This window comes from Lepisosteus platostomus, chromosome 4 (assembly GCF_059453375.1).
Source record: "Lepisosteus platostomus isolate fLepPlt1 chromosome 4, fLepPlt1.hap1, whole genome shotgun sequence".
NCBI lineage: Eukaryota > Metazoa > Chordata > Actinopteri > Semionotiformes > Lepisosteidae > Lepisosteus > Lepisosteus platostomus.
The window spans coordinates 26,649,726-26,677,692 of NC_142614.1; the positions used below are offsets into that span (position 1 = coordinate 26,649,726).

The 27,967-nt window shown below is 38.3% G+C and overlaps 2 protein-coding genes across 3 annotated transcripts in view; one reads left to right on the forward strand and one right to left on the reverse strand.

Moving 5' to 3' along the window:
• Positions 1-19,527, reverse strand: part of wrn (WRN RecQ like helicase) — a 50,480-nt gene extending 30,953 nt beyond the window's left edge. Inside the window, exons 1-16 of one of the 2 annotated variants that reach the window (XM_088629221.1) lie at positions 19,343-19,527; positions 19,159-19,250; positions 16,648-16,769; positions 16,285-16,430; positions 15,543-15,691; positions 14,883-15,032; positions 14,130-14,172; positions 10,389-10,494; positions 9,405-9,810; positions 8,914-8,988; positions 8,557-8,698; positions 7,973-8,048; positions 5,305-5,372; positions 2,646-2,754; positions 1,326-1,394; positions 53-135 (exon numbers count right to left, since the gene is read on the reverse strand). In XM_088629221.1, the coding sequence (XP_088485347.1) occupies positions 53-135; positions 1,326-1,394; positions 2,646-2,754; positions 5,305-5,372; positions 7,973-8,048; positions 8,557-8,698; positions 8,914-8,988; positions 9,405-9,810; positions 10,389-10,494; positions 14,130-14,172; positions 14,883-15,032; positions 15,543-15,691; positions 16,285-16,430; positions 16,648-16,769; positions 19,159-19,218 (1,804 nt within the window). In that variant the 5' untranslated portion in view covers positions 19,219-19,250; positions 19,343-19,527. Of the gene's footprint in view, positions 1-52; positions 136-1,325; positions 1,395-2,645; positions 2,755-5,304; positions 5,373-7,972; positions 8,049-8,556; positions 8,699-8,913; positions 8,989-9,404; positions 9,811-10,388; positions 10,495-14,129; positions 14,173-14,882; positions 15,033-15,536; positions 15,692-16,284; positions 16,431-16,647; positions 16,770-19,158; positions 19,251-19,342 lie in introns of those variants that run through there. The other variant, XM_088629222.1, reaches the window with a different exon arrangement.
• Positions 19,528-20,111: 584 nt separating this feature from the next.
• On the forward strand, positions 20,112-27,091 carry purg (purine-rich element binding protein G). Its single transcript, XM_088629234.1, has one exon. The coding sequence runs from the start codon at positions 20,555-20,557 to the stop codon at positions 21,581-21,583; it is 1,029 nt and encodes a 342-aa protein (XP_088485360.1). The 5' UTR covers positions 20,112-20,554; the 3' UTR covers positions 21,584-27,091.
• The last annotated feature ends 876 nt before the right edge of the window (positions 27,092-27,967 follow it).

Consider the following 27,967-nt stretch of genomic DNA (forward strand, 5'->3'; position numbering starts at 1 on the left):
CCACCTACTGAGAGAACAGGCAGTTTAAGCATGCACAACGGTTGTGACTTACCGACATCACTGTCAAGCTGTTTGATCAGTGCCGCGTTGCCTGAGCAAAACTCTGGAGTCATGTATACCACTCGAAAATGGCCCCTTCAGACAAGAGATAGCAGATCACCACAAATAACCTCACATTTCACATTATTTTACTGAGGATTTCACAAATGTGACTGACAACCCATACAAATTCATATTAAAGCATACTGACAACTTGCTTTGAAAACAATGCACACAGTATGAAAACAAAAAAAAACGCACATGCAAAAAAACAGGAAAGGGGGATACTGAAAAAGAGTCCTGATGTGAGAAATATAATCTGACCATGCTGTCACAGTTGTAGACCTAGAAAAATTTAATTTAGCTGTATGTCTTTGAAAACCAATTTCTGTAAATGAACTCAAGTAAACTGCAGTTTACGGTTATCCCCGTCTCCATCCGTCTTTAAAAAAATATTTTTTAGCTGTGGGTAGACCTATTAAGAAGTCAAGCCAAACACATAATCACAGCCACAATGCACCAAAGTGCTCTATTATAAGACACTCCAAAAACGTGTACAGATAAGTACCAGGTATAGGTTGGAGTGGATTGGGTGAAATCTTCATATGGAACCCAAGGTAAGGTTTTGCATACATCTTATATGCAAAGTTTGACGCTAAGTGCTTTAAGAGGAAGTTGCCGGAGCACTGGGATTCAAAGGCATAAGGATTAAATTAAATAAAACAGCTTCTGCGACTGGACTGGTACTGCACCACCTGACCAATGTCAGGTCTGAACAGACGATATAGTTTTAAAAACTGCCCTGCCCTGGAATTTCAATTAAATTTAACTGAAATTGATTTTTAAAAGAATTGGGATCTGAGTACGAAATCCTCACGACTAAGCTTTCACTTTGGAAGAAGCTACTTGTAAAATTCTTTTAAGTAATGCACTGAGTGGCCTCTAAAATAGAAAGTTCATATGCAAATGGTAATTATACGTCAATGGTTGAAATCAGGAAACATATTTTCCAGTCATGAATGTCTGTAACAATCAACTTTCTGCATCATCTGCTTTCTTGAAATTTATTTCCTGAGATATTTCAATAAACATCTGAGCAATTCTTGTACCAAAAATTATAACAACTGACCACCAAATGGGGTATAGGCTTATTTTCATTTTTTATAGATTGGATACTAATGATAATCGGATCTATGACAATCACTATACCTACACTATACTCCTCTCATATATGTTATTAATAAATAATATGGTATATCCAATGACAAAAACTCACCAGAACTTACCTTTTTAAATCCATAAAGACATTGTCTGTCTGAGCTGATCCAAGGAAACATGCTGGAATGTTAGACATCCTGAAAAAAAAACAGGACATGCCTTTGATCTATCTGATCTTAAACTCCTGATGTTTTCTGGAATATATACACTGTAAACCATGATATAACCTAGATGTTCTGTCATCTATTTTAAACTAGAACTCTAAAATTAAAGTTGGAATATCCAACTACAAAGGCTTGCCTCCTCACAATGTCATACAATAGTAATATGTTGGACTACAGCTTTAGCCATGAGTATACAAAAAACTCACCTTATTCACACACTCACTTCTAAGAAAAGGTTTTCCATTAAAGGCATTCAGAACAAACCCTTGGGGAATAACTTATAATTGGTTGGATAAATGAATTTAAACTTTAAAAAAATTATGATGAAATTAAATTTGCAATTATATCCATATTTTATACGTTAAGGGCTAAAATCATTGATTGGGAGGCGAACTAGTATTTAAACAGTAGCCGGCCACCTGTCTTTAAGTGTCTTTAATTCAACAGGAGTCTTGCACCACCTGGTGGAAATTTTCCACCATGCCCACCTCAGGTGGTTCAAGACTGCATAAACTGTGATCTGGCAGTGCTGGAGAGCGCAGTCATAGAGTTTGCTGCTTTTCAAGCTTTATCCCAAGTTCTCTTTGTTTCTGGACCCTTTGCCCTGACTTCATTCTCTGGATTATATTCTGGTGCTCTGTACTGTGTCTCTTGGTTTTAGAACTTTCTTGCCCCCATTTACAGCTCTGGACTGCGTTTGCCTGGACAACGCTTGCCTGTTCTCGCATTCACTGCTTCAGCCTCTCTCTACCGCTTGCTCTGTGCTCCCGCAGCTGCATGCCTGTCAGACGTGTCTAGCAGCCCTCTCTTGAGGTTATGTTATGGACACAATCTGCTGCCTTTCTCTTGTAAGAGCAGCGGACACACTACAAATCCAGATCGGTCCATCACTTGAAAAAGTTGGCTATGCAAAAGCAATTATTTCTGCCTTGTTATTCTTAGGTATCCATAAGAGCCTCACCACTTCTGTGAGCTATCTTAGACCAACTCTGCTCAAAACTACCAGTCATGTGTCAATGAGGCTAAACCATCTTATAATAAGTCCAGTGGTGGTTGCAGAAGTCATAAGAAATTTGGGCCATACAAAATAATAGAACAAGTGTACATTTTGCTCTGTACCTTTTACAAAAAGTGGTAAGGTGCAAGAAAAACATTTACAAAAAAAAAGCAATTAAACCACACAGCCCCTGGAGTAACACAAAATAAAGGCGATAGGCCACTCACTTCAGCTGAAGCACTTGGTCCTCCATGAGAGCAATAAGAGGAGAGATGACAATGCCAACTCCTCCACAGTATACTGGGGGGAACTGAAAGCACAAGCTCTTCCCATAACCTTCACAGAACAAAAACAGCAGTCCAGCTGAGTAACAGCACAGTAAAAGCACATTGACTTAGACATTTGAGGAACTGTTTATCAGACAAGGACACAAAATAGCTTTCTTCTGAAAGGGTATTTTGTTTTCATTTTGCCGGAAGTTAAAAGTTAAGCGGTTTGTGTATCTATCAAAGACAGCAAAAAACACTTACAATTTTGCACCCTAAAACAATTTCCCAGGCACCCGAGCATTACAATATCCATCAGACATGCCTATACATCTAAATGTGCAGTACACAGTCTTTGAAACTTTTGTGCAATGTTCAATCGCAAAGACCAAGTGCAAAATTACAGCCAAAACCTGCAACTTTAAAATGTATTAAGCAGAATGCAGGTCAAGCTAAGGATACATTCTGTATTTTGACATGGCTCCTTAAAGAAGATAATGAAATACAAGCAGGAATGCAACAAAGAGCCTATATGAAAACACTTAAATTATACATATACAGAATCGTGCAAACTATCCATATCCATCATCCAGGTGGATGCTGCACATTGGTGGTGCTGGAGGGGAGTCCCCATTACCTGTAAAGCGCTTTGAGTGGAGAAAAGCGCTATATAAGTGTAAGCAATTATTATCATTATTAATTGCTTAAAGGTGGCTCTGTGGCTCGGAGAGGTGGCTCTGTGGCTAAGGATCTGCGCCTGTGACTGGAAGGTTGCCGGTTCAAATCCCGCAGCCGGCAGAGGAATCCTACTCCGTTGGGCCCCTGAGCAAGGCCCTTAACCCCAACTGCTCCAGGGGCGCCGTACAATGGCAGACTCTGCGCTCTGACCCCAAGCTTCTCTCCCTGTCTGTGTGTCTGTGTCTCCATGGAGAAAAGCTGGGGTATGCGAAAAGATGAATTCCTAATGCAAGAAATTGTATAGGGCTAATAAAGAAACATTGACTTATTATTATTATTATTATCATCATCATTCCTATGGTGTATTCAGACTGTGAACTCAATATTTCCTGTATGCCACTCTGGCAGCAATTAACAGCCACATTCCCCTCAGACTTTACACACTGGCTCGGAGCAATTTTTGCGCCTTATTCTTTGCAGATCTGCACAAGCTCTCTGAAGTTGCTTTGGGATCACTTTTGGACTGTAGTTTTTATGTCTTCCCGCAGGTACCTACTAGAATTCAAGTTGCAACTTTCACAGGGTAACGCAAAGACATTCAGTTTTGTATTCTTTTGTATTTTTGTTTTAAGTTTTAGGTTTGAAGCAGTTTTCCAGTAAGAATTATCAGTACTTTGGTCCTTTTGTAACTACGACATAATGCTGCCACCTATGCCTGACAATAGGGATAGGGTCAACCAAGTGATGTACTATGCTGTATTTGTGCCAGATTGCTTTAATTTTAGACTAGAAAGTTCCCATTTCATCTTGTCTGACCATAGAACATTTTGCAAAATACCTGCAGTATCACTTAGGTGCTCTGTTTGCAAACCCCATGCAAGATTTAAAATGTTTTTTTTTAAGTTCAATACAAGCTAACTGTCTGAAAGATATTGTTGACCCATGGGGTCACAGAGGTCCAGCCATGGACCTCTGTTACTCTGAACTAATGACAACACAAATTTACCATGCTCAAAAAAACATGATGGGTCTTAGAAACTGAAATGTTTTTAGACACTTCTCCTGATCTGTGGCTTTATACAATGTAATCCGAGTTGTTCTGAACGTTCATTGGTCTGCATGGCTGAATCTGTGATTGAAATTCACTACCTCACTGAGGGACCTCACAGAGACAGGTGTTTTTATTCTGAAATAATGAGATCCACTATTATTGCACACAGGCAGAGGCCCTAATTGTGTGGCTCACTGAGGTAATTTTGTGCAACGAAATTAATTTTGGCTTGCCGTTGCAAAGGGTGTGAACACTTAAACAATCGAGATCTTACTATTATTTATATTATCTATTTAGTTCTTTATGTTTTATTTTTGCTTTGAATATGTAGTGGAGGTTGTCTATATAACATTCTGTATATTAAATCCTACTTCAAAGTGTCCTTACTGCAAACTTTAAAAGCTTCAAAATGTGAAAACTTTTGCAAAGCATATTATATAATAAATGACAACCCTCATACAGTATACTGCAAGCTAAAGGTCTCATTTACATATATATTGCATATATTGTGGCTATAAAATGTGCCTTTCTGCTACTTAACTCAGTAGTAAGAACAGTTTCTAGTTTTGTGGATTTAACCAACCTAACACCATTTTCCACCTCACCAAAAGGAGTGAACACATACTAAGTTAAAAAGTATGTGATAAGTACATCTGAACTATTCTGTGGATGGAAGAGCAAAACAGCAAGCATGTGCAAGTGCAATTCTGAGATCCATATTCATTAAACACTCCAGCACTAGAAAAGAATATAAAACAGTAAGGACATGTAGGATACTTTTCCTTAGGTCCTGAATGCACCCTATTCTCCATTCTGTAATATCTCCATTTTGTACAAGGTAAACATAATTGATATTTTGTCAATTGTCATTATTCAGGAAACACGGCTCACCTGTTGCCATGACAACAAGGTTATCTCTCCTTTCCTGAAGCACTGAGTGAATCACTTTCCATTGTACTCTGAAAGTAAACAAAATCCATTTTCATTTCTTATACAGAGTACAAGAAGGATTACCCAGAGAGATAAGACCCAACTGAACGTCACCAGAAGTATTTGCAAACTTTAATATAACACCTACCGGAAACAGTAATCACTTTCTACACAACATACATGTGCCAGTTATGTGTTCAAAAGTAGGAAACAAAACATAATGAAGTCCCAAAAGTTAAGATGTAAAAGGCCTTAATTGATTTTTTTAACTAACGAATGCCAAACTACAGAAAACGAACAAAAAAGTTTGCTCTGCTATGCAAAATGTCTTATACATCTATTACAATACAGTACACGTACGTTAATAACGTCAACAAATGGCTCAAAGCTTCCACTAGGGATTTCTACTATTATTACAATTTAATTCACCCTGATCAAAATTGGAAAACCTAACTACGGCTCAAGGAAAACTATACATAAGCAGGCAATAGGTAATGTTGTAGCAGCCAATCCATCACATTTACCAATCTAATCTGCTGCAGGATTCATTGAATTCATTGTCAGGTGCCCCTTGTTTATACATCATTTGCTCTGCTGTACTCATCCAAAAAGCTGCAGGGCTACTTTATGTCCAACAAAGTACAGCTCTGTCAGGATTAACTGTTAGCTCAATATAACTTCAACAGAAGATTTCCAAGGAATTGTGATTTTACAAAGAGACAAACTGAAAGAAAGACAGAAAATAAAATAAAATATCAGCATTAAATAATTGATAAAAGCACAGCAGACAAAACAAAGAGGGAACTGAAATGAAAAACAAATAACAAAAGTAAACTTTTTAATTCTATATTAAATGGAATGGAAATTGGCATACTCTTAGTGAACTAGACAACAGTCAGCCATAAATGTCACTGAATTGGCATTGGATTAGCAATTTTTTTTTGAAAGTGTGAAAGACAAGGAACGTATGTATGGAGTTAACTAGTATTATCTATTTTTAAACACCTGCAGTCTTCAGACCTGTTTTCCAGACACATAAAAATACAAATAAAATCGCAAATAAAAAATGTCATTAAATCAAGAACTGAAATAAAATCATTTCTGATTTACCTGTGGCTAATGTTTCAAGGTTTCAATGATAAAGTGCAAAACCCTGGAGAACAGCCACTGAAAACTGAAATGCAACAGCGGTGACAGTGCCGTCTAAATGTATTGGAAAAGTGAAGTCTAAACTGGGATTGTCACTAGGACCTCGAATAATCATTTCAAACTGATGATGTTGAAGGAGCAAAACTACTGAAACAATTGGCTGACAGCTGGTCAAGTGTTTGATGTTGGAAAAATAGGCACTCAAAATCATTTTCACTTACTTCAACACCTGGAGTTAGTAGTTAATAGTCAGGATGAAAACCAAAGCATTTTATATTTAGACAAGCAGGCAATTTTGAAGCCATAAAGGCCACAGAACAAATCTGGGCATACTAATATTAACAGTATGTAATAAGTTGATGAAGAAAGAAACCACAGCTATAACTACCAATCAGTCAAGCCTGGGTCAGCCAAGAAAAACATACTAAACTGACAGAAAATGACAAGAGCTGTCAAGGAAACCCCTAAAACTGCTGTCCTAAAATCGCCAACAGCCTCCAGAGCACTGTGGAGCAAGTATCAAAATCCATAGTTTGTACTGTACAGGAAACCTCTCGTTAGCAAGTCCTATCAGAATTTACAGACAGATGAGGCCATGGTTTGAGCACACTGGACCCCAATAACTGGCTCACTCATCGTTATTGATGTACTGTAACTAGTGACGGCAGCAGCAGAATCAGTTTTATTTTTTGCAGAAACATTCTTCCAGTCTTCACACTGAAGCACTCAGTGATAACTTAGGAGTATCTGTAGAATTTTGTTTTCATTTTGACATTATAAAGTGTTTTGTATCGATCAATGGCAAAAAATCCCATGTAAATACTTTCTGACCCAAACTACACAATAAAATGTGTAAAAGTCCAAGGGGTGTGAATATTTTTGAAACCCACTGTGCAGATTCTGATGTTGACCAGCAGCCCGGTCTCTCATGAAGGTTAACAAATTGATACAGTGCTCGCATGACGCATTTCAGATTTACACTAGATTTAAGTTTAAGTTTCAAAGTTCTTAATGATGATCAGGATTTTTGTTGCTTGTTCCTGATAGCTTTATTTTGTTTACATGTTCTTCACAATTTTTAGAAGGGAGATTTGCATCTATTCTTTAATAAACCAGTCATAAAAAGCTTTTAATTAACTACTGTTATATAAAATTGCATTTTGTACTTAGCAGAACTACAAGTCTGATGAGTGTGCCATTATCAAGTTGGTGTCAATTAGTTTCTACTGATTTACCATGTATATTTATATAATGTGTGGATTGTGTTTGTTACTTAATGCCTAATGCAACTTTTCTTATCAAAAGAAACAGTTGTTTTTTTACTGATGCAGTTTCAGGAAGTGTTGTAATAAATTGTGGATACATTAATAATTATTTGTATTACATCTTCAAATTTTGTTTCTCTTAACCTATCCGTGCAGTTAAGCTGTTTGGAAAAACACATGCAAAAATACTTGCATTGTTTAAGATCAATACTCACGGTTTGAAACTGGAATGGCCAAAATAAGTCTTCAGGCATTTAATTTGCTTGGAGTTTGGTTCAGGGAGAGAAGGATCTTAAGGAAACATGAATGTGGATTCAATCCAACATCTCAACAACAGAAAAAAAATATTCACAGCTGCTTCTGTTAATTGAAGCCAAAAGATTACGATTCACACCACACTGTAACCGTTACACTTCAGTGTACTGAAAGAGGTTTTTCCTTCTGTGAAGGATTTATAAGACATATGTGATTTAAGTAAGGTTCAAAAATCAATAATTTGATCACAGTTGAATTCTATCCTCTTTATTTTTGTGCTTTGAGCCCAAGAATTTATAGACAAGAATGGTTTTCAATATCCCAGTAAACACCGACATTTTAAAGCCAGTTTTCACAAGCAGACAACAGATATCAAAATGGCTTTTGATAACCCAACTACATCTAATAATGCATACACTGAAAGAAACCTACTGAAAGTCTGTAGAATTTGATAAAGGCAAACACAATTTACCAGGACGTTCTATTTACCAAATTCAATACTCTTCAAACAAAGAGTAGACAAATGACTGAAGCAAACAATTACCAAACTCCTCCTCCTCTTCCTCAATGCCTTCATCATCCTCCTCCTCCTCCTTGACCGTTATGGTATCTGTCTGCTCTCTGCTCTGGTCACCTCCACACAGTTCACTGTCCAAACATTTCCCCCTGTCCATCTCATCCATACACTGGGAAGAGAAGAATCCATATCAGAAACAAAGTGATGAGAGCCAGACTTTTCACAAAACAACATAATAATTAACAGAGATCAGCTTGCCCATAAATGGCATTATGATGATTTTGTACTTCAAAGCCTGATTTAAACAAGATGTCCACAAACTAAAAGCTCCAATGACTAGTGGTGAGCCTGTGACAAATACAGCATTTGCACATCCTTCAGTACCTGAAGCATTTCACGTTCCAGTTCTTCATCACTTTCAACAACATAGGACAGGTCAGCGCCTTCGTCCACTGCGGCCTAATCATGGAAATAATGGTTGTTACAGGTTGTGACTGAGCTACTGTACATGTTTCTAGTATGCAAATACTTTATGCTGTGATTTCCTTTGGTTACAAAAGCTTCGGGCAATGCAGCACATAGAGAGTACTCCTAAACATTCAAACCACAGGGTCACAGTCAGGCTGGCCGTTAATGATAATGCAATACACTGAGGGACATACTGGTGCAAATTCTCCCAGAGGAGAAACTAACGATAAGTGAGAGTGGGATTATGAAGGGCAAGGATGTGATAGCATTTGGCAAAACTATTTCGCCACTTTAGAAACAAAAGTACACCCAGTGTGTTTCTTTCCCTCTTTATTTACTCCATCTACTTACGTCAACAACACCTTATAGAAAACTCCTACACGCAGCATCCTATGGGATTCCCTTACCTGGTGCTCCATTATAGACTCTTCTCCCATAGCTTTCTGCATAGCCTGCCTCTCCAGCTCATCAAGCTCGTACTCAGAAATGTCCAGGGACATGACACATTCCCTAGAAGCTGACTTACAATCTTGAGGCTTGCTCTCAGCTTCCGCTGGCTCTACGTCGCCTGAAGAAAGTTTGACGGCCTTCACAATTGAATGACTGAGATCATGGGCTGCAGGTATTCCCCGTTCAAAGGCAGCTCTTTGGGTCTTGCCGTCAGGTTTCTGAGTGTCCTTGGTGCTGCAGGTTTTCTCTCTGCACAATTCGGGATCATGTTCTTCTTCTGTTGTAACCTGAGAACTGCCCCCAAACACCAGCCATCTTAAAGCCCCCAGTTTCTCAGCCATACCGTCCACAAGCTCGGAAGCACTGGGTATGCCAATCAACAGAGAGAGAGCATAACAACATTTGAAAAAACAATAGTCACAAAGTGCAGAACACTCTCGTTGCAAAGAAAACTTGACTGGCATTTGATTAGAGCTCCTTAATTTACATCTCAGATCAATCAATGTCAGGAAGACATAAAAACAACAAATCTGGTCTGCTGTTTACAAAACAAATTCTGCTACTTCTATATTAAAGATCAAGGGAAGACATGCTGTGAAACAATTCAACTTTTTTAAAATAAGAGGCAAAACATTCATGTTCCATTGATCTGTCAGGTCTTGAGATAGAAAAACCTGTGGTAATTCAATTCAATTTTTAAATGCCAGAAATTTCAAGAAGCATTCACTGTTCATTGCACAGGTGAGTTGTTAGGCAATAATGAGAAAACATCAATGTAAAACTGTTCCATATTCCAAACAAAACACATAGTGCAATAGAGATTTTAAACCTCACTTCTGTTTCCATCAATCACAGCATGTTTGTAAAATCACCATTGAATATCATGTTTGAAAAAATTAAGTGATGTACTGTATATGCAACAGTTTATGAAAGTTTCAAACCTTTTCGTGTCACTGATTTTATCAGGAATCTGGCCAGCCAGCTCCTGAATTTCACTGGAGAACTGCATGAGCTTTTCCTTGATATCTAGATGCAACTTTATCCCACCTATTAGGAGACACGTAATGAAACATAAGAAAATTAAACATTTTGCATGCTTGAGTCACAGACTGACTTCTTGACACAGGGTTCACAAAGAATTATGAGCAAAAGGTGACATACAGGAGTGGAGGCCATGATACCCAAATAGACCACATATTAGTGAGAAGAATTGATAGAGCAAAAGTCCAAGATGCTAAAGTCCTGCCCTATGAGGCTGTTACTAGAAAACACAGGCTACTGGTGATGCACATCACAAAATTGAAGGAGTGAAGAATAAAGCAGAAAAAACACCCAGCACGAACAAAAGTGTGGAAACTGAGAGAAAACAAAGTAGATTTCAACAGGCTGGTGAGAGAAATGAAAAACAACAAAGAGGAGCCTTCAGTTGAAGAAGAGTGGACTGAGATGAGCCACATCCTAGAAGAGGCTGCTACCAGGGTTTGTGGAAAGACAAGAGGAGGAAAACCGAGGAAAAACCAAGAGTGGTGGTGGGATATGGAAGTTCAGGAAACACTGAAGGAAAAGAAAGGAAAAGAAAAAAGCATAAAAGGCACTGAAAGATGCCTTGGAGAATTACAAGAATATAAGAGACTAAAGAAGGTAGCAAAAGGTAGCAAAAAGAAGTGTAGCAAGAGCAAAGGAAAGAGCCTGGAAAGAATGGTATGAGAAACTTGAAACAAAGGAAGGAGAGGACCAAATCTACAAGATTGCTAAACATAGAGCGAGACAGAAAAAATATGTTATCCGGGTGGCAGTACTCAAGGATGGAGAAGGCAGAGTCTTGATTAAAGAAGAACAGATCAAGCAAAGATGGCTGGAGTACTTCAAAAATCTTTTAAATGTAGAAAATGAGAGGGAGATTCTAGTGGAGGCAGACGTAGTGTGTGGACCAATCCAAGATATTTCAGTAAAGGAAGTGACAGAAGCTATCAAAGAGATGAAAGTGGGCAAAGCAACTGGACCATCAGGAATAGCAGCAGAACACTTTAAGAACCTCGATGAAGAGGGGATTCAGTGGCTGACGAGATTGTTAAACAATATTGCAAAGGAAGAGAGAATTCCAGAAAAATGGACAAAAAGCAGTATGGTTACCATCTACAAGGAGAAAAGAGACCCAATGGAGTGTAAAAACTATAGAGGAATAAAACTTCTGGAACATGGATTGAAAATCCTGGAAAAAATTCTGGACAAGAGACTCAGGAAGATAGTCAGGATCCACAACTCACAATTTGGATTCTCAGCGGGGAAAAGCACAACAGATGCCATTTTTGTGATGAGACAGTTACAGGAGAAGACACTAGAGAAAGGGAAAAAGCTGTATGTGGCCTTTCTGGACTTGGAGAAGGCATATGACCGTGTGCCCAGAGAGGTGGTGTATTGGTGCTTGAGGAAGAAAGGAGTACCAGAAAGCATGGTGAAGTTAGTTCAAGCAACCCATAGAGATGCAACTACGAAGATGGTCACACAACGGGGAGAGACAAAAGTTTGACATCACAGTTGGAGTACACCAAGGATCAGCACTAAGTCCTTTCCTTTTTATAAACATCATTGACACACTGACAGAGGAGGTAAGAACAAAAGTGCCTTGGGAACTCATCTTTGCTGATGATGTGTCACTGATGGCAGATTCAGAAATAGAACTACAGGTGAAAGGGTTCAAACGGCAGAGGAGTCTGGAAAAGGGTGGACTGAAAATGAATGCAGAAAAATCTGAAATAATGGTAATGGAGAGAAGAGGAGATACTATGACCAATGTTGAGGAGACAAATGGAGGAAAACTGAAGCAGGTTGATGGCTTTAAATACCTTGGATCAAAACTGGTAAAGGGAGGAGAAACACTGGAGGCAGTAAAACAAAGAGTGAAAGCTGGATGGAACAAGTGGAGAGAAATAACTGGAATAATCTGTGACAGGAAAATTCCTAGAAAGTTAAAGTGCAAAATGTACAAGACTGTGATTAGATGGAATTTGAGGTGGAAGGTAACAGGGGAAGAGGCAGGCCTAGAAAGAGATGGATAGATTGTGTGAGAAAAGATATGGAGGTATGTGAAGTGAGTGAGGAAGATGTGCTCGACAGAGACAAGTGGAGAAGGGCAACCAAAGCAGCTGACCCCAGGACAGTCTGGGACTAAGCCTGTGAAAAAGAAGAAGAAGAGTCACAGACTGACTATGTCAGAATAACTCATATCCCTCCATAAAACAGTATTCAAATCCCATTATTTATTGACACTCATTCAGCTTCTGCATTTAAAAAAGACTCAAAATATATGTTAAACATAAAAACACAAAACAAACTACAATATGAAACAATGTATACAATTCAGCAGTTACAAGTAAAAAGGACAGCTGGATAAGGAAGTGCTGTTAAGCATCTTAATGCATGACATTCCATCTGGGTGCTATTCACACACTGAACAGTTTCACCCCAGTTCTAACAAAAAGGCTCTGATTTGTGAGAATGTTTAATTTGGCTCACAAATTTTATAACTGACATTGTGTCTTTGCCACTGTTCCTAAATATCTGAAAAACAACAAGATAACATAACAAAGAGCCGCACAAAACCCAAAGAACCATTTAATGCAACATGAAACTGTAGGTAATACGAGCTAATCATTTTCATCCCCTTTATTCTAAAGCATGAATATTCATTTTCCACTGATCACTGATTGTAATGTTTGGCACCTTAGTTCTGAAAACAATTCAATAACAAAGGCATCTTCCTACAGTATTTTTCAGCTATTGTTAAAAACGTGTTAAAATGTTTCTGGCAATAAAAATGACCAAATGGATTAATACACTGTTTAAAGATCATAATGTGTAATTACATTGTGGCTTAAAATAAAATGAAAATCATTGAAAATGAATGCCAGTTATTCAGTTACCCACTTCTAGTATAATATGGATATAAGCGTCTTCACAGCAGTTGAATAAGATGTGTATCATTTTCACCTTAGTCCTTCCATTCCAAATTCATTTCTGGCACCAAAAAAAAACAATTTCTAAGAAATAGTTTTTCCAAACTCACAACAGATATCAGCTTCGAAGCTGTTGCAGTTAAAAAATGTCAGTGTGAAACTTAACAATGATTACATAGTATGCTTTTTTTCTTGCTGCAAATCAGAGTGACTTTTTTAGATATAATTCATTCTGTGTTGAAGTTTTAGTCTATGCCAAAAGATCCAGGAAATCCAGGAGCAAATAAGATTGGTTTATATTTTAGGATTTGCTTAATTAAACTTGGCAAATGAAATATAAAATGACTGTTATTATCTATTATACACTTTATGCTACACTAGGGTTAGGTGTATAGGTTAGGTGTGGCTCTGGTAAGGATAAGGGTTTTGTTACTAACATACTGTATAATTAGCCTACAGCAGAAGTGTGTTTCATTACATCCATATCACTGTGAATACTTTAGTAATATATTCCATCTATAAATGGCATTAACAACCTCTAATTTAAAGCATTACCAAAGACTGTGTGCCTTTGTACACAATGTACAATGTAGATTAAGAAGATACAGAGTAATAATATTTGGCATTTTGCATTTTTCTGTTACAGTATTAAGGCTCTATATTACAGAACACCGTTCTTGGAAATAGACCACAATGAGTGAAACCCACCGTGGTATTCTAACTTACCAGAATCCATTTTCTCCAGCTTTTTATAGATAATGAGTCCAGCCTGATCACACAAAAATAAATTTTATGTTAACCTCATATACTGTACATCTTACAGATATTTGAATCCTTTCCTCTTAGTGGCATTCCCATCCATTAAAAGACATGAACATAAACACGTTGCTCAGATAAAAACATGAAGCAGTGTTGTTGGTAGTGTTTGTTTCAATCTAGAATCAACAATATTTTTCTATTTTATGTTATTCAAAATTATTATTTTAAGTGTTATTCAATGTAACTCCCAACCACTCCTGCTCAGCATTGGGAAGATGAGGACCCAGACGTGCAGTCCTCAAATATGCCCGTCTCTTTGAGTCTGGTGTTGCTGCAAGGTCGCAGGTCTGGCCCTAGGAGTTATTGCTGTGTCCAGCCGTGTGCCGCTACATGAGAAACATTGGCCCCAGTTGACTAAAAGCTTGGCTCAGTCTCAAACGTGGCCCATAGGGGCCACAGAGTTCAATCAGCACTCTACCCAAGACTGAACATTTTATGCCAGTTCATCTAGGTGCCATTCTTTGTCATTAATTAATTTCACATGTAATAAAACAAAATGGGGCATCATTGGAAAGGGATGAATACTTTCGCAAGGCACCACATAAAGGGATTTCAACCACTACTAAAAGAAATGGATGGATATAATCTTCTCCAGATCTGTGTTTTATCAAGTCAGATCAGAAAAGAGAACAGTAAAGATGCCAGACTGCATAAACTCACATAGGCATCGGTTGCTGCATATTTCTTCTGGTCCTCGGCTAGAATAAAGTCATCCCACCTGCTGCAGCGAACAGACTTATCTTTCAGAAGCTGCTTTTGGAACAAGTGCTTCACGAGGCTGTCCAGACTCCACTTTTCCAGACATCTGAGCTGCACCAAGTAACATATCAAAATAAAAAAAAACATTGTAGCCCTTTAACCAAAGGCAGGTCAGGATTAGTGAAAACTGCCATTTCAACTAACGATTTGTTATCCTTGTTATTGTTATTGGACACAAAATATATAGTAGATTTACAGTAGGAAAGTAACTTAGAGCATCCTTCCAAAGAAGAAATATGTTTATTTGTTTCATTTAATGTAATTCAAACAGTTTTTACTTAGATTATAAAAAGAGAAATCCTGCAGTCCTTAAGCTGCATCTTATAATGCAATGGAGTGTTTTTGCTAAAGAAGCTGCAGCAGACAAATTGAAGGAAAATACAGGGTTCTCTTAAAATAAAACAATAAAATTATTGGGGAGAGTGTAAAGCACACCCACCCACTATTGAAAATAACTCCAGGGACAAAGGTAAGGTCACAAAGTCTCAAACCTGTAGACTTTTACAGATTATTGATAATAATACCAAATTCAAACCAAAAAAATTATAAATGCACACCTACTTTTTTGTTAGCTAAATCTCCAAGTTCCACAGTGCTCTTCATTTTGATGTCAAAGTCACTCATTAGTTTCCACATGTCTCCATCTATTCCAACCCCTACTTTTCTGATAGTTTCATCTTGGAGCAACCTCTTCAGGCCAGCAGGAAATCCTGAAAAGTGCTGGCATGTTAATACTCAGCTTATGACATGAAATCATGAAGACATCCAGTATACTACAAACATGGCAGTTCTAACAAGAGAATCAAATCTATGGGTAGATCACAAAAACTTGACGTTTGGGCAACCAAAAGAATTCTATGGAAAGTTTCTTTTAAAATTCTGACAACAACATAAGTAACAATTGTAGCAAAGTGGCATAATAAGATCAACATCTTAAATAATCCTTTACTTAAATAAAGGAGTTTTGCTCATATACATTGAGTGGAGCGATAACTCAGGGGGCTAAATCATTTTATCAAAAGCAGAAAAGCTTACAGGAGCACCTTAAACTTTCTAAAAACTGATTTAGTTTTTTCACACCATGATTTAATGCAGGACAAGAGGTAAACATTTGAGGACAACCTGATCCCCTAAAAAATGTACATTCAGACAAGTTTCTGCTCCAGCAGCAATAATTTACATACAGCACAGCCTGAAAACTGTTTCCCACTAACTAGTTCAATGAATTCAGACAGATACAATGTTGCTTGCTGAACAAATTTGGCGTGTGCAAACAAATAGCGCCCTAAATTACTGTACCAACCTGCCATAGAAGAAATGTGAAAAAGGTAGCACTTCTCCTCTGATGGACACAGCTGAACCATGGCCACTTTCTTCATTTTCCCCTTGATGAAGCTTGGTGGCCATTCTATATCAAACCCTACAGCTGATCCTGGGGTGAGGCCGGTTCTGAATCACAGCAAATGCAAATCAACCAGATGCACCAAAGTAACAATTTTCAAAAGGCAGCAAAGCCCTTAGGCAGTTTTCACAAGGAATCGTAGTAAACGCACACACTGAAAACTGGAAACCCCCGCCACAATAAGAGATCTTCACGTTTTCGCATTTAGCAATGTGTTGCCTCAATTTGTCTCAATTAAAAGAGAATAAAATATTGCAAGTGTACCTCAAATCCTCGGACAAAAAAGAGCAGTCGTGGGATTCATAACTGTAAACCACAGAACCAGGGAATTCTAGATAAGGAAGATGATCTTCCAAAACATTCTTCTTGTGAAATCTTGACAGCTCCTGGAAAATTCAGGAGAAAGAGAAGTGCATGACACTTTTTACTAAAGGAACAAGTCTAAGTTCATTCCACACTGAACAGTAGAAAAAAAAAAGGGAATTTCAATAGCCCACCCTAACTAGACAGCCGATCAACAAGAACATCTGTGTGAGTAGACATTCAAATGAAACTCAACAAAACAGAGTTTTGGCACAGGCAAAATTATACAATACAAACACCTAATGCAGACACAGAGAACTTGGAGTCTGAGTAGTAAAAATACAGATCATTGACTTTCTAGCAAATGTATTCTTTGCAACATTTTATGACAAGTCAGAAAGCCTCAAAGATCAATCTAATATTTTATTCAAACAATATTACAGTCTTTTCATTTGGATAAGCCCAGATCTAAAATGGTAGCTTAGATCTAGGTTTCAGAAGATACAAAGGATCCACTTCAAACTACGCCAATTGCCAATCAAATTGCTCAAGGGCCACTGAAAATAGACAAGAGTAGTGGCGTTAACCCCAGTGTCCTGGCAAAAATTCCTCCTGTACCAATCATGACCTCCTTGGCTTTGTTACTATGTTCTCCTCCCCAATGATAGTTGATGTGTGGTGAGTGTTTTTGTGCACTATGCCTGCCATTGCATCATCCAGGGGGGGGAATACAGATTTGTGGTGGTGGAGGGGAGTCCCCATTACCTGTAAAGCACTTTGAATGGAGAGGCCAGAAAAGCACTGTCTAAAGTTTATTTATAAACATTTTGTAACAATAGTGAATTACTTTTATCCTAGCTTTTGACACAGAAAACCACTATCTTCTCCACTTTAAAAACATCAGTCCTCACAAACCAGAATTAATTAAGAATTAATACTAATCATAGTATACACTCAATGCAAGCAAAATAGCACCTTAACATCTTGTAGCAGTGTTATCTGGGAACAAGTCAAAGCAGAGAGACATTAATTTATTATGAGTCTCCTCTACATCTGTCATGCCAAACAAAAATGTGCAGAGACTAATTTATACAGTGTATTTAAAATCGTTCAAGTCTCAAAGTGAATGAACAAAAATCAATATGCTTGTTATGTTTGTGAACATAAACAAACACTGACAACTGAGGACACTCAAAAAAAAATATTTCTTCTTTTCAAAGAGGGTAATGAAGTTTCAGTTTTACTCTACATGGTTTACTACTAAAAGTGCACGCTGAGCATCAATTGGAACTTACCACTCTTTTATGAGTGAAATTCACCAATTTAGATTGCCACCTGAGGCTTACAATTGTTCACTTACAATAGCATCAGTGTTTTATTTTAAAAATCAGTCATATCAAGTTCCAACAAGATGGCATTATCTCAAAGTCTCTAGTTCAAGAGGATCCTGAAAATAAGAAACTCATAAGCTAAAACTGATGTACCACTTCTTCTGAAATCCTCAAACTACATTGAGAAACTGGGTTTTCCCCAAAATAAAATAATGGAGGAAACAGCTTCAAAAGATATTTGAGATGGCATTAATATAATTTGCTACTTATACTGTATTTAATATATTTTAATATTAAAAAGTGACATTGCCAATCTGGAGGCACTCCAAAGAAGAGAGTCCTTATACATTCCCAGGCTCAAAGAAATGCCCTACATTGACAGAATGGAAACTTTTTTAGTCTTAAAGAAAGAAGACTATAAGGGGATCTGAATCCAGTATTCAAATTTTCAAAACCAGTGACAAAGTGAAAGCACAGGACGCCTTCAGAATCAGTAGTGAAACATGAACCAGGAGGCACATTTGGAAACTCCAGGGAAGTGTGTTTAAAACAGACAAGAACTGAGAAAGCACATCTTAGCACAAAGTGTGGAATTTAACCAGTCATGTTCACTGATTCTGAATACCCTGTTTGTTTTTTCAAGAAACAACTGTATGAAAACTTGGATTGATTAGTTATTAAAAATTCAGTGAGCTAGATGGGTCACAATAAAAAATACCTTCCTCCTCATAGTAACGGCTCTCTATTGCTTTTTAATACAAATTATTTGTTCTTTCACTTAGCTGGAAAAGAACTGGATAAACAAGTGTGCATTGACTGTTGGCTCTGCGTGTATTGAGAATCGAGGTCGGTTTTATTTGAATACGACCTCTACTGAAGCAGATGCATACATAATCATAACCAAATTAGTTATAAACGGCCATAATATAATCTAGACACGCCCAAGTCTAATAATTGTACTACATATCGAATGATAAGCAACATTTTTTTTCTTTGCTGTTGCAGAAAACTATACATATTAATTTACTAGTGGTAGACATGACACCGTCATCGCCTCAAAGCTATTTCAAGTTACAGGTACAACAACAACTGATGCGCGGGATCCTTAACATGGACTAAACACACACGTGAGTCTTTTTACCTTGGTTTGCTCACTGCTTTTATCGTTCGACATCCATCCAGGCAGTTTTCTGTCCGCCATGGCCGCGTTTGAATAAAAAATAGGTTTGCAAACTGGAAAAAAATAAAATAGATTCAGGAACGTCTATATATATATAATGTTGGATGAAAGGCTGTGCTTATTATACATAGAATTGCGTACTTACATATTTTAATCCTCCATAGTTGTTTCCACAGAAAACGAATTATAACTTATTAATACCAAAACCTATTCACTGCATATTTTCTAGAACGTCCTCCTGTTGATAAGACACCTCAGAAGATATCTGAAGAAGAAAATATTTTTGTTACTCTTATGATTCGTGTTTATAAATTCTGCAACTGTAATATTCACCATGTCCATGAAGATATTAATGGTAGTATGAAACAGCTCTAGCTAACAAAGTTTACTGTGGTTATTTGCATGTACAGTAGTTTTGTCATTTTGCTTTCAATTCAGTTAAGTGGCAACAATTCAAATAAAAATATGGATTGTTTTAAGAATGAAGTGAAAAATGACTTAGTACTCTTCGCATAAAAAATGGAATAGCAATTCGAATTTGACATGTTCATCAGTCCATGTACATGACATTAAAACTCGAAGAAATTCCTTCAAACGGTACTCATTATCGCTTTTTCGGACAGCTCTTGATTTAAAAACGGGAACATATTTTTAAACGTGTAATTTATTAAAATCCTCGTGTTATATTATATTTCGCTTTTTCTTAATCGGTGGCTGCGTGAGATCCTGCCCTGCTAATGCCATTACCTTGGAGCTCCTGCCATGTGAGATGTTTTCTATTTTGACACCCCCACTTCGGTTCCGTCGCGGAATTAAAGCGTCACATAATCCAATTTCGCAGGAGGGTTTCCCTGGCCAGAACAATTTCACACACAAGTGGAAACGTTTAGAGGGAAAGTTTTTTTTAAAAAGTCACACTCTCAACTGATTTAAATCTCAACAGATTTAAAATGTTCTTTGTTGTACCCTGGTCTGCTAAGCGATGTGGTGAATCACGGCTAACACCTCTCAGCCAACAAAAAGTCGCCTCTCCTAAAGCAGCGCCCCCTAAAGAGGCTCTGTATTGGATGATTTTCTCTTCCTATTTCACCGGGATACCAAGCAGGCGGAGAGAAGTGACAGTGACAGTAAGAGGAAAAGGAGCAAAAAATAAATAAAGATCAAGGCTGACATTGGTTGATGACACTTAACGGTGTGCCTGGCCTTTTTCCCGAGCAACAGAGAAAACGTAAACGACTTCGCTTTGCGCATCTCCTCAGCAGACCCGTTATTTTTTTCTTTATTCGGCCTGGAAAATAAATAAGTAATGGAGAGGCGAGCGGCTGTGCTGGTAAACTGGGGAAAAAATTGAATAATCATGGCTGATACGAGCACTAGAGGAATGGAGAGAGGGAGAGGAAGGATTACATCAGACACCGGCCCGAGAGGCGTCTATGCGCAGCACTACATGTATCCCGCGGCGCAGAGCATCGAGATCCAGGAGCTCGCCTCCAAGCGGGTCGACATCCAGAAGAAGAGGTTTTATCTGGACGTCAAGCAGAGTGCGAGAGGCCGGTTCCTCAAAATAGCAGAGGTATGGATAGGCAGAGGCAGGCACGACAACATCAGGAAAAGCAAACTGACGCTGTCCATGTCGATGGCTCCAGACCTGAGGTACTGCCTCGGGGATTTCATCGAGTATTACGCCCACCTCGGGCTGCGGGGCGCTCAGGTGTCCCGGCCGGAGGAGCACAGCAACAGCCAGCAGGGTCGTCAGCACGATTCCCGGAGGAGACCGCAGCAGCAACACTACCATCATCAACACGCAGCGCTCATCTCCCCGACCGGCTCCGCGGCGTCTGAGGAGCACACCCACCGCGTCCTGAAGAGTGAGTTTATCGAGCGGGACAACAGAAAGTATTATCTGGACCTGAAGGAAAACCAGCGCGGCAGGTTCCTCCGCATCAGGCAGACTGTGAGCAGAGGGCACGGCACCATTGGCTACTATGGCCAGGGCATCGAGCAAACCATCGTCCTGCCTGCGCAAGGGCTCATCGAGTTCAGAGATGCGCTGTCGCAGCTCATTGAAGACTATGGCGAGGAAGAGGCTGACGAGCGCGGCCGGGCCAGGAACCACGACGAGTCTCCAGAGCTTCCCGAAGCCGTGTCTTTCCGAGTGGACAACAAGAGGTTTTACTTCGACGTGGGATCCAACAGGTACGGCGTTTTCCTAAAGATCAGCGAGGTGCGACAGCCCTACCGGAACACGATCACTGTGCCCCTCAAGGCCTGGACCAGGTTTGGGGACAACTTCATCAGGTACGAAGAGGAGATGAGGCGGATTTTCAACTCCCACCAGGAGAAGAGGACAGAGCCCCGAGCAGACAGCTGTGAAGAGCAGGATTGACCATGGCTGACATGGTTGAGGGTAAACGTGCCAGTGAGCTCCAAACAGAAGCATACAAAAAAGGCTAAACGTGACAATAACATCCTTAAGAAATCTTTTCTAATAATGTACCTCCTAAATTACTGTACTGTATGACTCTAGTCAACTAGCACTTTGAAGTTAATATTCATTTCAACAGTCCTACCCATTAATTTCTTGCACCGTCAATCTGAGAACCAATATTTATATTCATATATATATTTATGAATAGATATGTATATATCTTTATATATACAGAAATAGTATGAAGTAAATGATTCATTTTGCACAAAGAGAATATAAGTTATGGCTACATGATTGCTTAGAGTGGGTTTTTCTGGCAGATAAAAAGTCTGGTCGTGCACTTGGAATTGCACATGTGGGGTAAAGGATAAGGGGAAGCTAGAAATCCATTGGATGAGGGGTTTAATAATATTCTGTATGTCGAAGCTGTTGGTAATCCACTCTGTCATTCAACTAGTTCTTTAATTTGTGCACTTTATACATAGTGTTCCTGAGATGAAAGGGCCCATCTTGTGTGCACTCTGAGCTCGGTAGGCATATTGCCTTCGGTTTTCCGAAGGTCGTGTCGGGACACGCTTGGCCCAGCCAGATTAAAAGTACCGTTAGCGCTCTGATTATATGAGCATTTTTAAATTGCAAGAGGAAGTGATCAGTGTGTCCCTCTTTGGCTAACCAAAACATTCATAACTCTGGCCTTCTTGGTCAATGAAACTGTTAAGAAATCCGTCCCACCAATGAATTTGTCAGTTGTGTCTTCAGGACACCCTTTTAACCTCCTGAGTACTTCAGCTTGTTCTATAAGGCTTACGCTGAGACACTGAGGACCAGTGCTGTGAGCCACTGGTGGCATCTCTGAGACCACAAATGGCTTCATATTCCCTTACGTCACTGATTGGAAGTCAAAGTCAAAGGAGTCTATCCTGAAAGGAAAATATCAAAGTGTAGAAACCTAAGATTTCGGTGCATTTAAAATGCAAACATTAAAAAAAACTCTTACGAGCAAAGATATGTAACTAAATAGTCTCTTCTGTCATTTTCAGGTTGAAAGTAGCAATAGGTGAGGACAGTCAGAGCTGCCCCTTATCTGGTCAAAGATTTGAGAGCCTAGCACAGGTCCAGTGAGGCTGAGCTTCTTTCATGACTTCAGTGACTGGATCATAAAATCAGTTGAATACCAAAGAAACATAAGCTTGGTTTTCTCCTCACTGCTCAGTGTCATTACTGCAATCGCCTGAAACCGATTGACAAATTTTCTTTTTAGTATTGCAGAAAGTCCTGAGACACCTAACAAGGACACATCTGAAGTAACAAGTTTGTAACCCGAGTGTGGTCTCTCAGTGGAGGTGTTAAGAAACTATCAATGTGTAGCATTCATGTTGTACCACAGCCCTGGTCAGTACCACTCTCTAAAAAGGTGTAGTTCAGTCTGAAAGCTGTAAAATAAGCAAGGCCCAAGGATAGCAGAAATACGGCATTAACAGTGAAGTACACCTGGGGAGTACTTTTCTGGGTAATTGTTTCCTTGTCTATGATCTTTGAAGAGTGCGAGATGAGTAGCAAGCGGTCCATCGGTGATGAACGAGCACAAAGCACCGCTGCCCTACTGCCAGAATCAGGAGAGCGGCGCATGAGTCGAGTTTATTCAATATCCCCTTCAGCCCATCTCCCTCCAAAAATACTTCTTTCTGCCTCTTTTCTTCTTAATGTGGGGGTCTCAGGTGGGACCCTGCTTTTTTTTCAAACCCTGTTTTATGACAAACTGCCACCATCCAGATTACAGAGTGGTATCAGGGCTGTGTGGTGTGTTTGTGATGATGGTCTGTGTTTTCTTAGAAGTACAGAGCTCCTTAAACTGACTTTGCTGGCCCTTATCTAAAGAATATTGACAAGCAATTTAATATGAGATTAAATTTCCTATAATTCCCAAGTCATTATTAAAAATTATATATATAATTTTGTAACCACTGAATTTCTGTTTTCTTAAAATAATTTTATTTAGTTTTTTAAAGTATATAAGTTTCTGTGATAAAATATTATTTCTCTTGGAGGGTTTTTTTTATAAATTCTGATAAACTGGGTATGGCGTGCCAGTAATTTCCAGTACAAATGTCAATCTCATCTGATTTTTAAAATGCCAGCGGGGTGAGTGTTACCTTCTCCTCCCAGAGGAAGATTGGTACTGTACCTCATCTCACCAACAAGAAGCTTGGAAGGTTCGTTCATCCCAGTTGAGTTCAGTGAGACAGTCCAGATTTTCTGGGTCAGAGTTAGACATCGATCACAGCAGTCATTTACTGGTTATTGTGCATTGAGTTTGAAATGATCTTGTCAACAGTCTTTTTAATGATATACCCCATGCAAAAAAAGGAAGAAAAAAATAATAACCAAGTACAACCATTATATTTCTTTAGCATGCAGTCAAGGAAAAAAACAAGTCAATGTTCTTTGAAACCCCAAGGAAATTCTTGTCCTTTTGCAAATTACAGGATTTGTGATATGAAGGACAGGACAGGGGTGTGATGCTGTGTTTTAGTATGCTTAAAGAGATGTAATATTTTTAAATCAGAATTATTTGCCATGGTTAAATCAGCTCACTATTTGCATCTGTTTCCTAATTTTTGTCTGCGACAGTAGAGGTAAACTAACTACCATGTACTATACTCCATCGAAATGGGATTCCCAGAATGACATTGAATTACCATTCGATAATATATTGGAAGGGTTTTGCTGTCTAATTTAACAGAAATCTGTCATTTGTGTGTAGGGCTGACTGTGTGATAGATAATAAAAGCTATCCAGCTTGAATTACCAGAATACTGCATTCAGACTTGTGAAGAAACACCAAACGAATGCAAACATGTTTTGGTCAAAGTGCCTCCTTGTTCTCACATTTCTGACAGCAGGGATGTATTGAGTATACATGGATATTTCTGCAGTCACGGGCTTTTTATTTTTCCTTGTAGTAAATTCCTAGCAGTCTTTCATTTTGCAGCTCTGTAAATTGAACCTTTTGTGTAAGGTAACCCTTTTAAAGAGACAGCAATTAGTGCTGCCTAATTAGACTGTTAGCCAGGTCATATTATGCATGTTGTCACTGAAAGAATCTGAGACATATTTAAAGATTTTCTCTACTAATCATTTTTCAAAGAGGGGTAAGAGAAAGATGCCAGTGCATTTATTTTATATATAGTAAGCCACTTTTGAGGAATCTCTTTTATACTAATGGTAATCAATCACCATTAGTCCTCCCCTTAAGGTTGTTAACAGTATCTTTTAATTGAATGACAGTAGTGATAATAACTACAGGTTAATCCAGAGAAGGTATGCTTTGCAAAATGCTATCATGATGTGGATAAAATGGTTTATATTCCCTGCTGATAACAATAGTGCCTCATAATCCAGAACATCAGTAGCCAGGAACTTTGTGGGTCATTGCCTTGCTTAATTTGACCTTTAAAACTTAGCAGTCATCCATTAAAATAGTGCTCACTTTGCTGGTTTTTGATTAAGTGACTTTTATGTACAGAAGACAATGGCCGCTGTTCTGAGCAAAGAATCTGCACATGTACATGTTGCATGTTTGGTTAGTTTGTATGAGCCTCAGTGGGCAAGGAGACTTTTTCGGAACTGTTTTGCACAGTGTAAGCTCTAGGGACTTGACGCAGACTTTAAAAATGGTTCTCCAGGTGACACTTGTCTAATTTCACAACACATTTACTTGTTCTTAGCTTGTTTCATGTTTTTTTAAGACAGCGTATCAAGCGCTGCTGCCATGTTTTAGATTACTGCACACATTAGTGGAAGGCGTTTTATTGTGAAACATACAGCAAATGATAGCCATGAAAGTTGCAATCTATGGCTTGAATTGAGCATAGTTAGTGTCAGAACTTTTTTCCTTGTTTTTCTCATTTTTTGTCCCCGTTGAATTCTCATGTAAGTTAAACTTCAGAAATGTGAATTCGTAGTTGCTGTACTTGCAAATTCTTTTCAGCACCTGTTTCCAGTTAAAGCTAAGAACTGTTTTGTATAAAAATCTGAAATGAGAAAAGTATGTATAGGCAAAAAAACTGATTCCTTTAAGCTAGCAATATGTGTGTATTTTTTGAAGTTCAGCGATACAGGTTTAAAACCTACAATTACGCAAAAGTGGAAAAACAGCATAACCATTTTCAGAAGCTTTTGAAATCCTTCATTTATTTCTTTTTATGTTTTGTTAGTTTCTTTATTTCAGGAAAAAAAAAACTTAAATGTACAATGGTACTGTACATACTGTATCCACATGTTCTATGTGGCAATAACTTAAGGTTGAACTAGAAACGTTTGCTTGAGTCGTTAGGAGGCCTATGGGGTATAACTGTAAATACACTAATGGTTAGATATATATTAATCATTAATTCTATTAGCCTTGACTTAGTAATACTTACACTATCTGTTGCTCCTTGTGCAATATACCACTTTCAAACAGCACGGTCTGGTGATGTTTTACATTCTGACATGTTTTTCTGTAGCACTTTAATATGAGACCTTCTGTTGCTGAACTACAGCCGTGTAGTGTTCTACATGAAAATGCAATACTAATTCCAAATGTAAAAAATAATACGATTTTTTTTTTTGTGGAGACACAATTTAAAAATGATTCGCCGAGAGAACGGGGAAAATGAAAAAGAAACATCTTACAACATCAGATCTTTTGTGACTCAAGTCCAAATAATCTTAAGTAACCTAGTAGGGACTCCAGATGCCTATAGTTTTAGGTGTTACAATACTGTTTATAGTACCTACTCAAGAGAACCCAGGGCTTTCAAAATGAAACCCTGCTTGAATCAAGAAAGGTTTCTCATTCTGTTGTGACTATTTGAATTAAAAGCAGAGATTTCAGGAGTTTTAGGTGCTAATAATTGTCTTCTCTTAGTAAGGTGTGAATACACAGAATATTTTACCATTATTTGTGATACAACACTAAGCACAATGAAGTCTTATTGATCTACAGGATCGGCTTGGGTCCCATTTTGGTGTCGACCCAGAGTATGCACATAGATTAAATCCTCATTCATTCCGAGACATCCGTTGCTCATGTTCAGTCATTCTTGTTGTTTTTGATAGACTGACAAAGGAGAGTCATCCAAATAAGCTGCATGATACTGTATCACGGTAGTAAATGCACCTTACCTTTCTCACCTTGACTGAAGATGAAGAGCAGTCTTATGAATTTGTATCAATGGTAGGTTTCTCATTTGTTTAACTTGTCAAGGTGATTTTGAAAACTGATGATGGAACTAGGGTTCTTTGTAAGCAAAATCTTGTTGTTATAGCATGCATTGTATTTGTACTTAAGCTTCTTTGTGCAGTGAAGTGAGCAAGGACATGTGTAGGAAATAAGATGTATAAATGTCACGTAGCTGGCATGGATTCATGATTTTGAAATGTATAGGTATTTTATTTTGCCATGAAAAAAACTGAAGAAAATGCTATTGTTGTCTTTAACATCAGAGTCAGTTGCTGGTGAAATTTTACATTGTAGCCAATTTCCATAACGTGGAAGAGGAATCATTTACGATCCTGCACATTTCCTGTTTAAACGAATACTGGTTGGTCTGGTCCAAACTAACAAGTCTGTAGTGCGTTTCTGTTACAAATAATATATATATATAATGGTAAATTCACTGATGTGAAATCCAGTTCTAAAATGCAGCAGGCATGAGTACTGTAATGGTAATGTGAAATCAGTGAAAACTGCTGCAGAAGGCAGTGGATAGTGTTTCAGCAGTGGATGAAGTTTGTTATCCTGCTCATGTCAGCATTGGTTCTGCTCAAGAGCTTAATCAGCATAGGCATAGGAGAGCAATCTTGGTTTCTATTGTTGTGGTCCCAGAGTTCATTTGGAGGTTGTCTTACAGTACTAATCGTTAAATTTTAAAAAGTACAGTAAAAAAGCACAAAAAATCAATATAATCTAAAAACGGTTTGCATGACACGGGAGTTAATTGGCACTAGGGAAATTTAGCATGATTCAGTAGGCTTATTCTTATGAAAGATGGCATGCTTTTTTTTAACCAAAACTGCAGCCAGCATTTTAGAAGGTTCTTGTAGGATTTGTGTTTTTCACATGGAGATGTCCTAATTCCTCTAAAGGGTTCGTTTTCAAAGTGTTTTGTATGTCACGTGGTGCAGTCATTACTTGTAAGAATAAGTGTCTTTCAGATCTTCTGAGGGTCTGCAGATTTTGTCCATCATGCCAGGAAGACAGGACGCAGGGGATCCTGAAGAAGTACAGGATGTATACGGAGTATGTGTACTGTACATTGTACGTCCACAGCAAGGTTACAGGCTTGTGATCCGTTC

Excerpts from the sequence above, each read along its gene's own strand:
- purg (XM_088629234.1), top strand. The coding sequence starts at position 20,555 with ATGGCTGATACGAGCACTAGAGGAATGGAGAGAGGGAGAGGAAGGATT.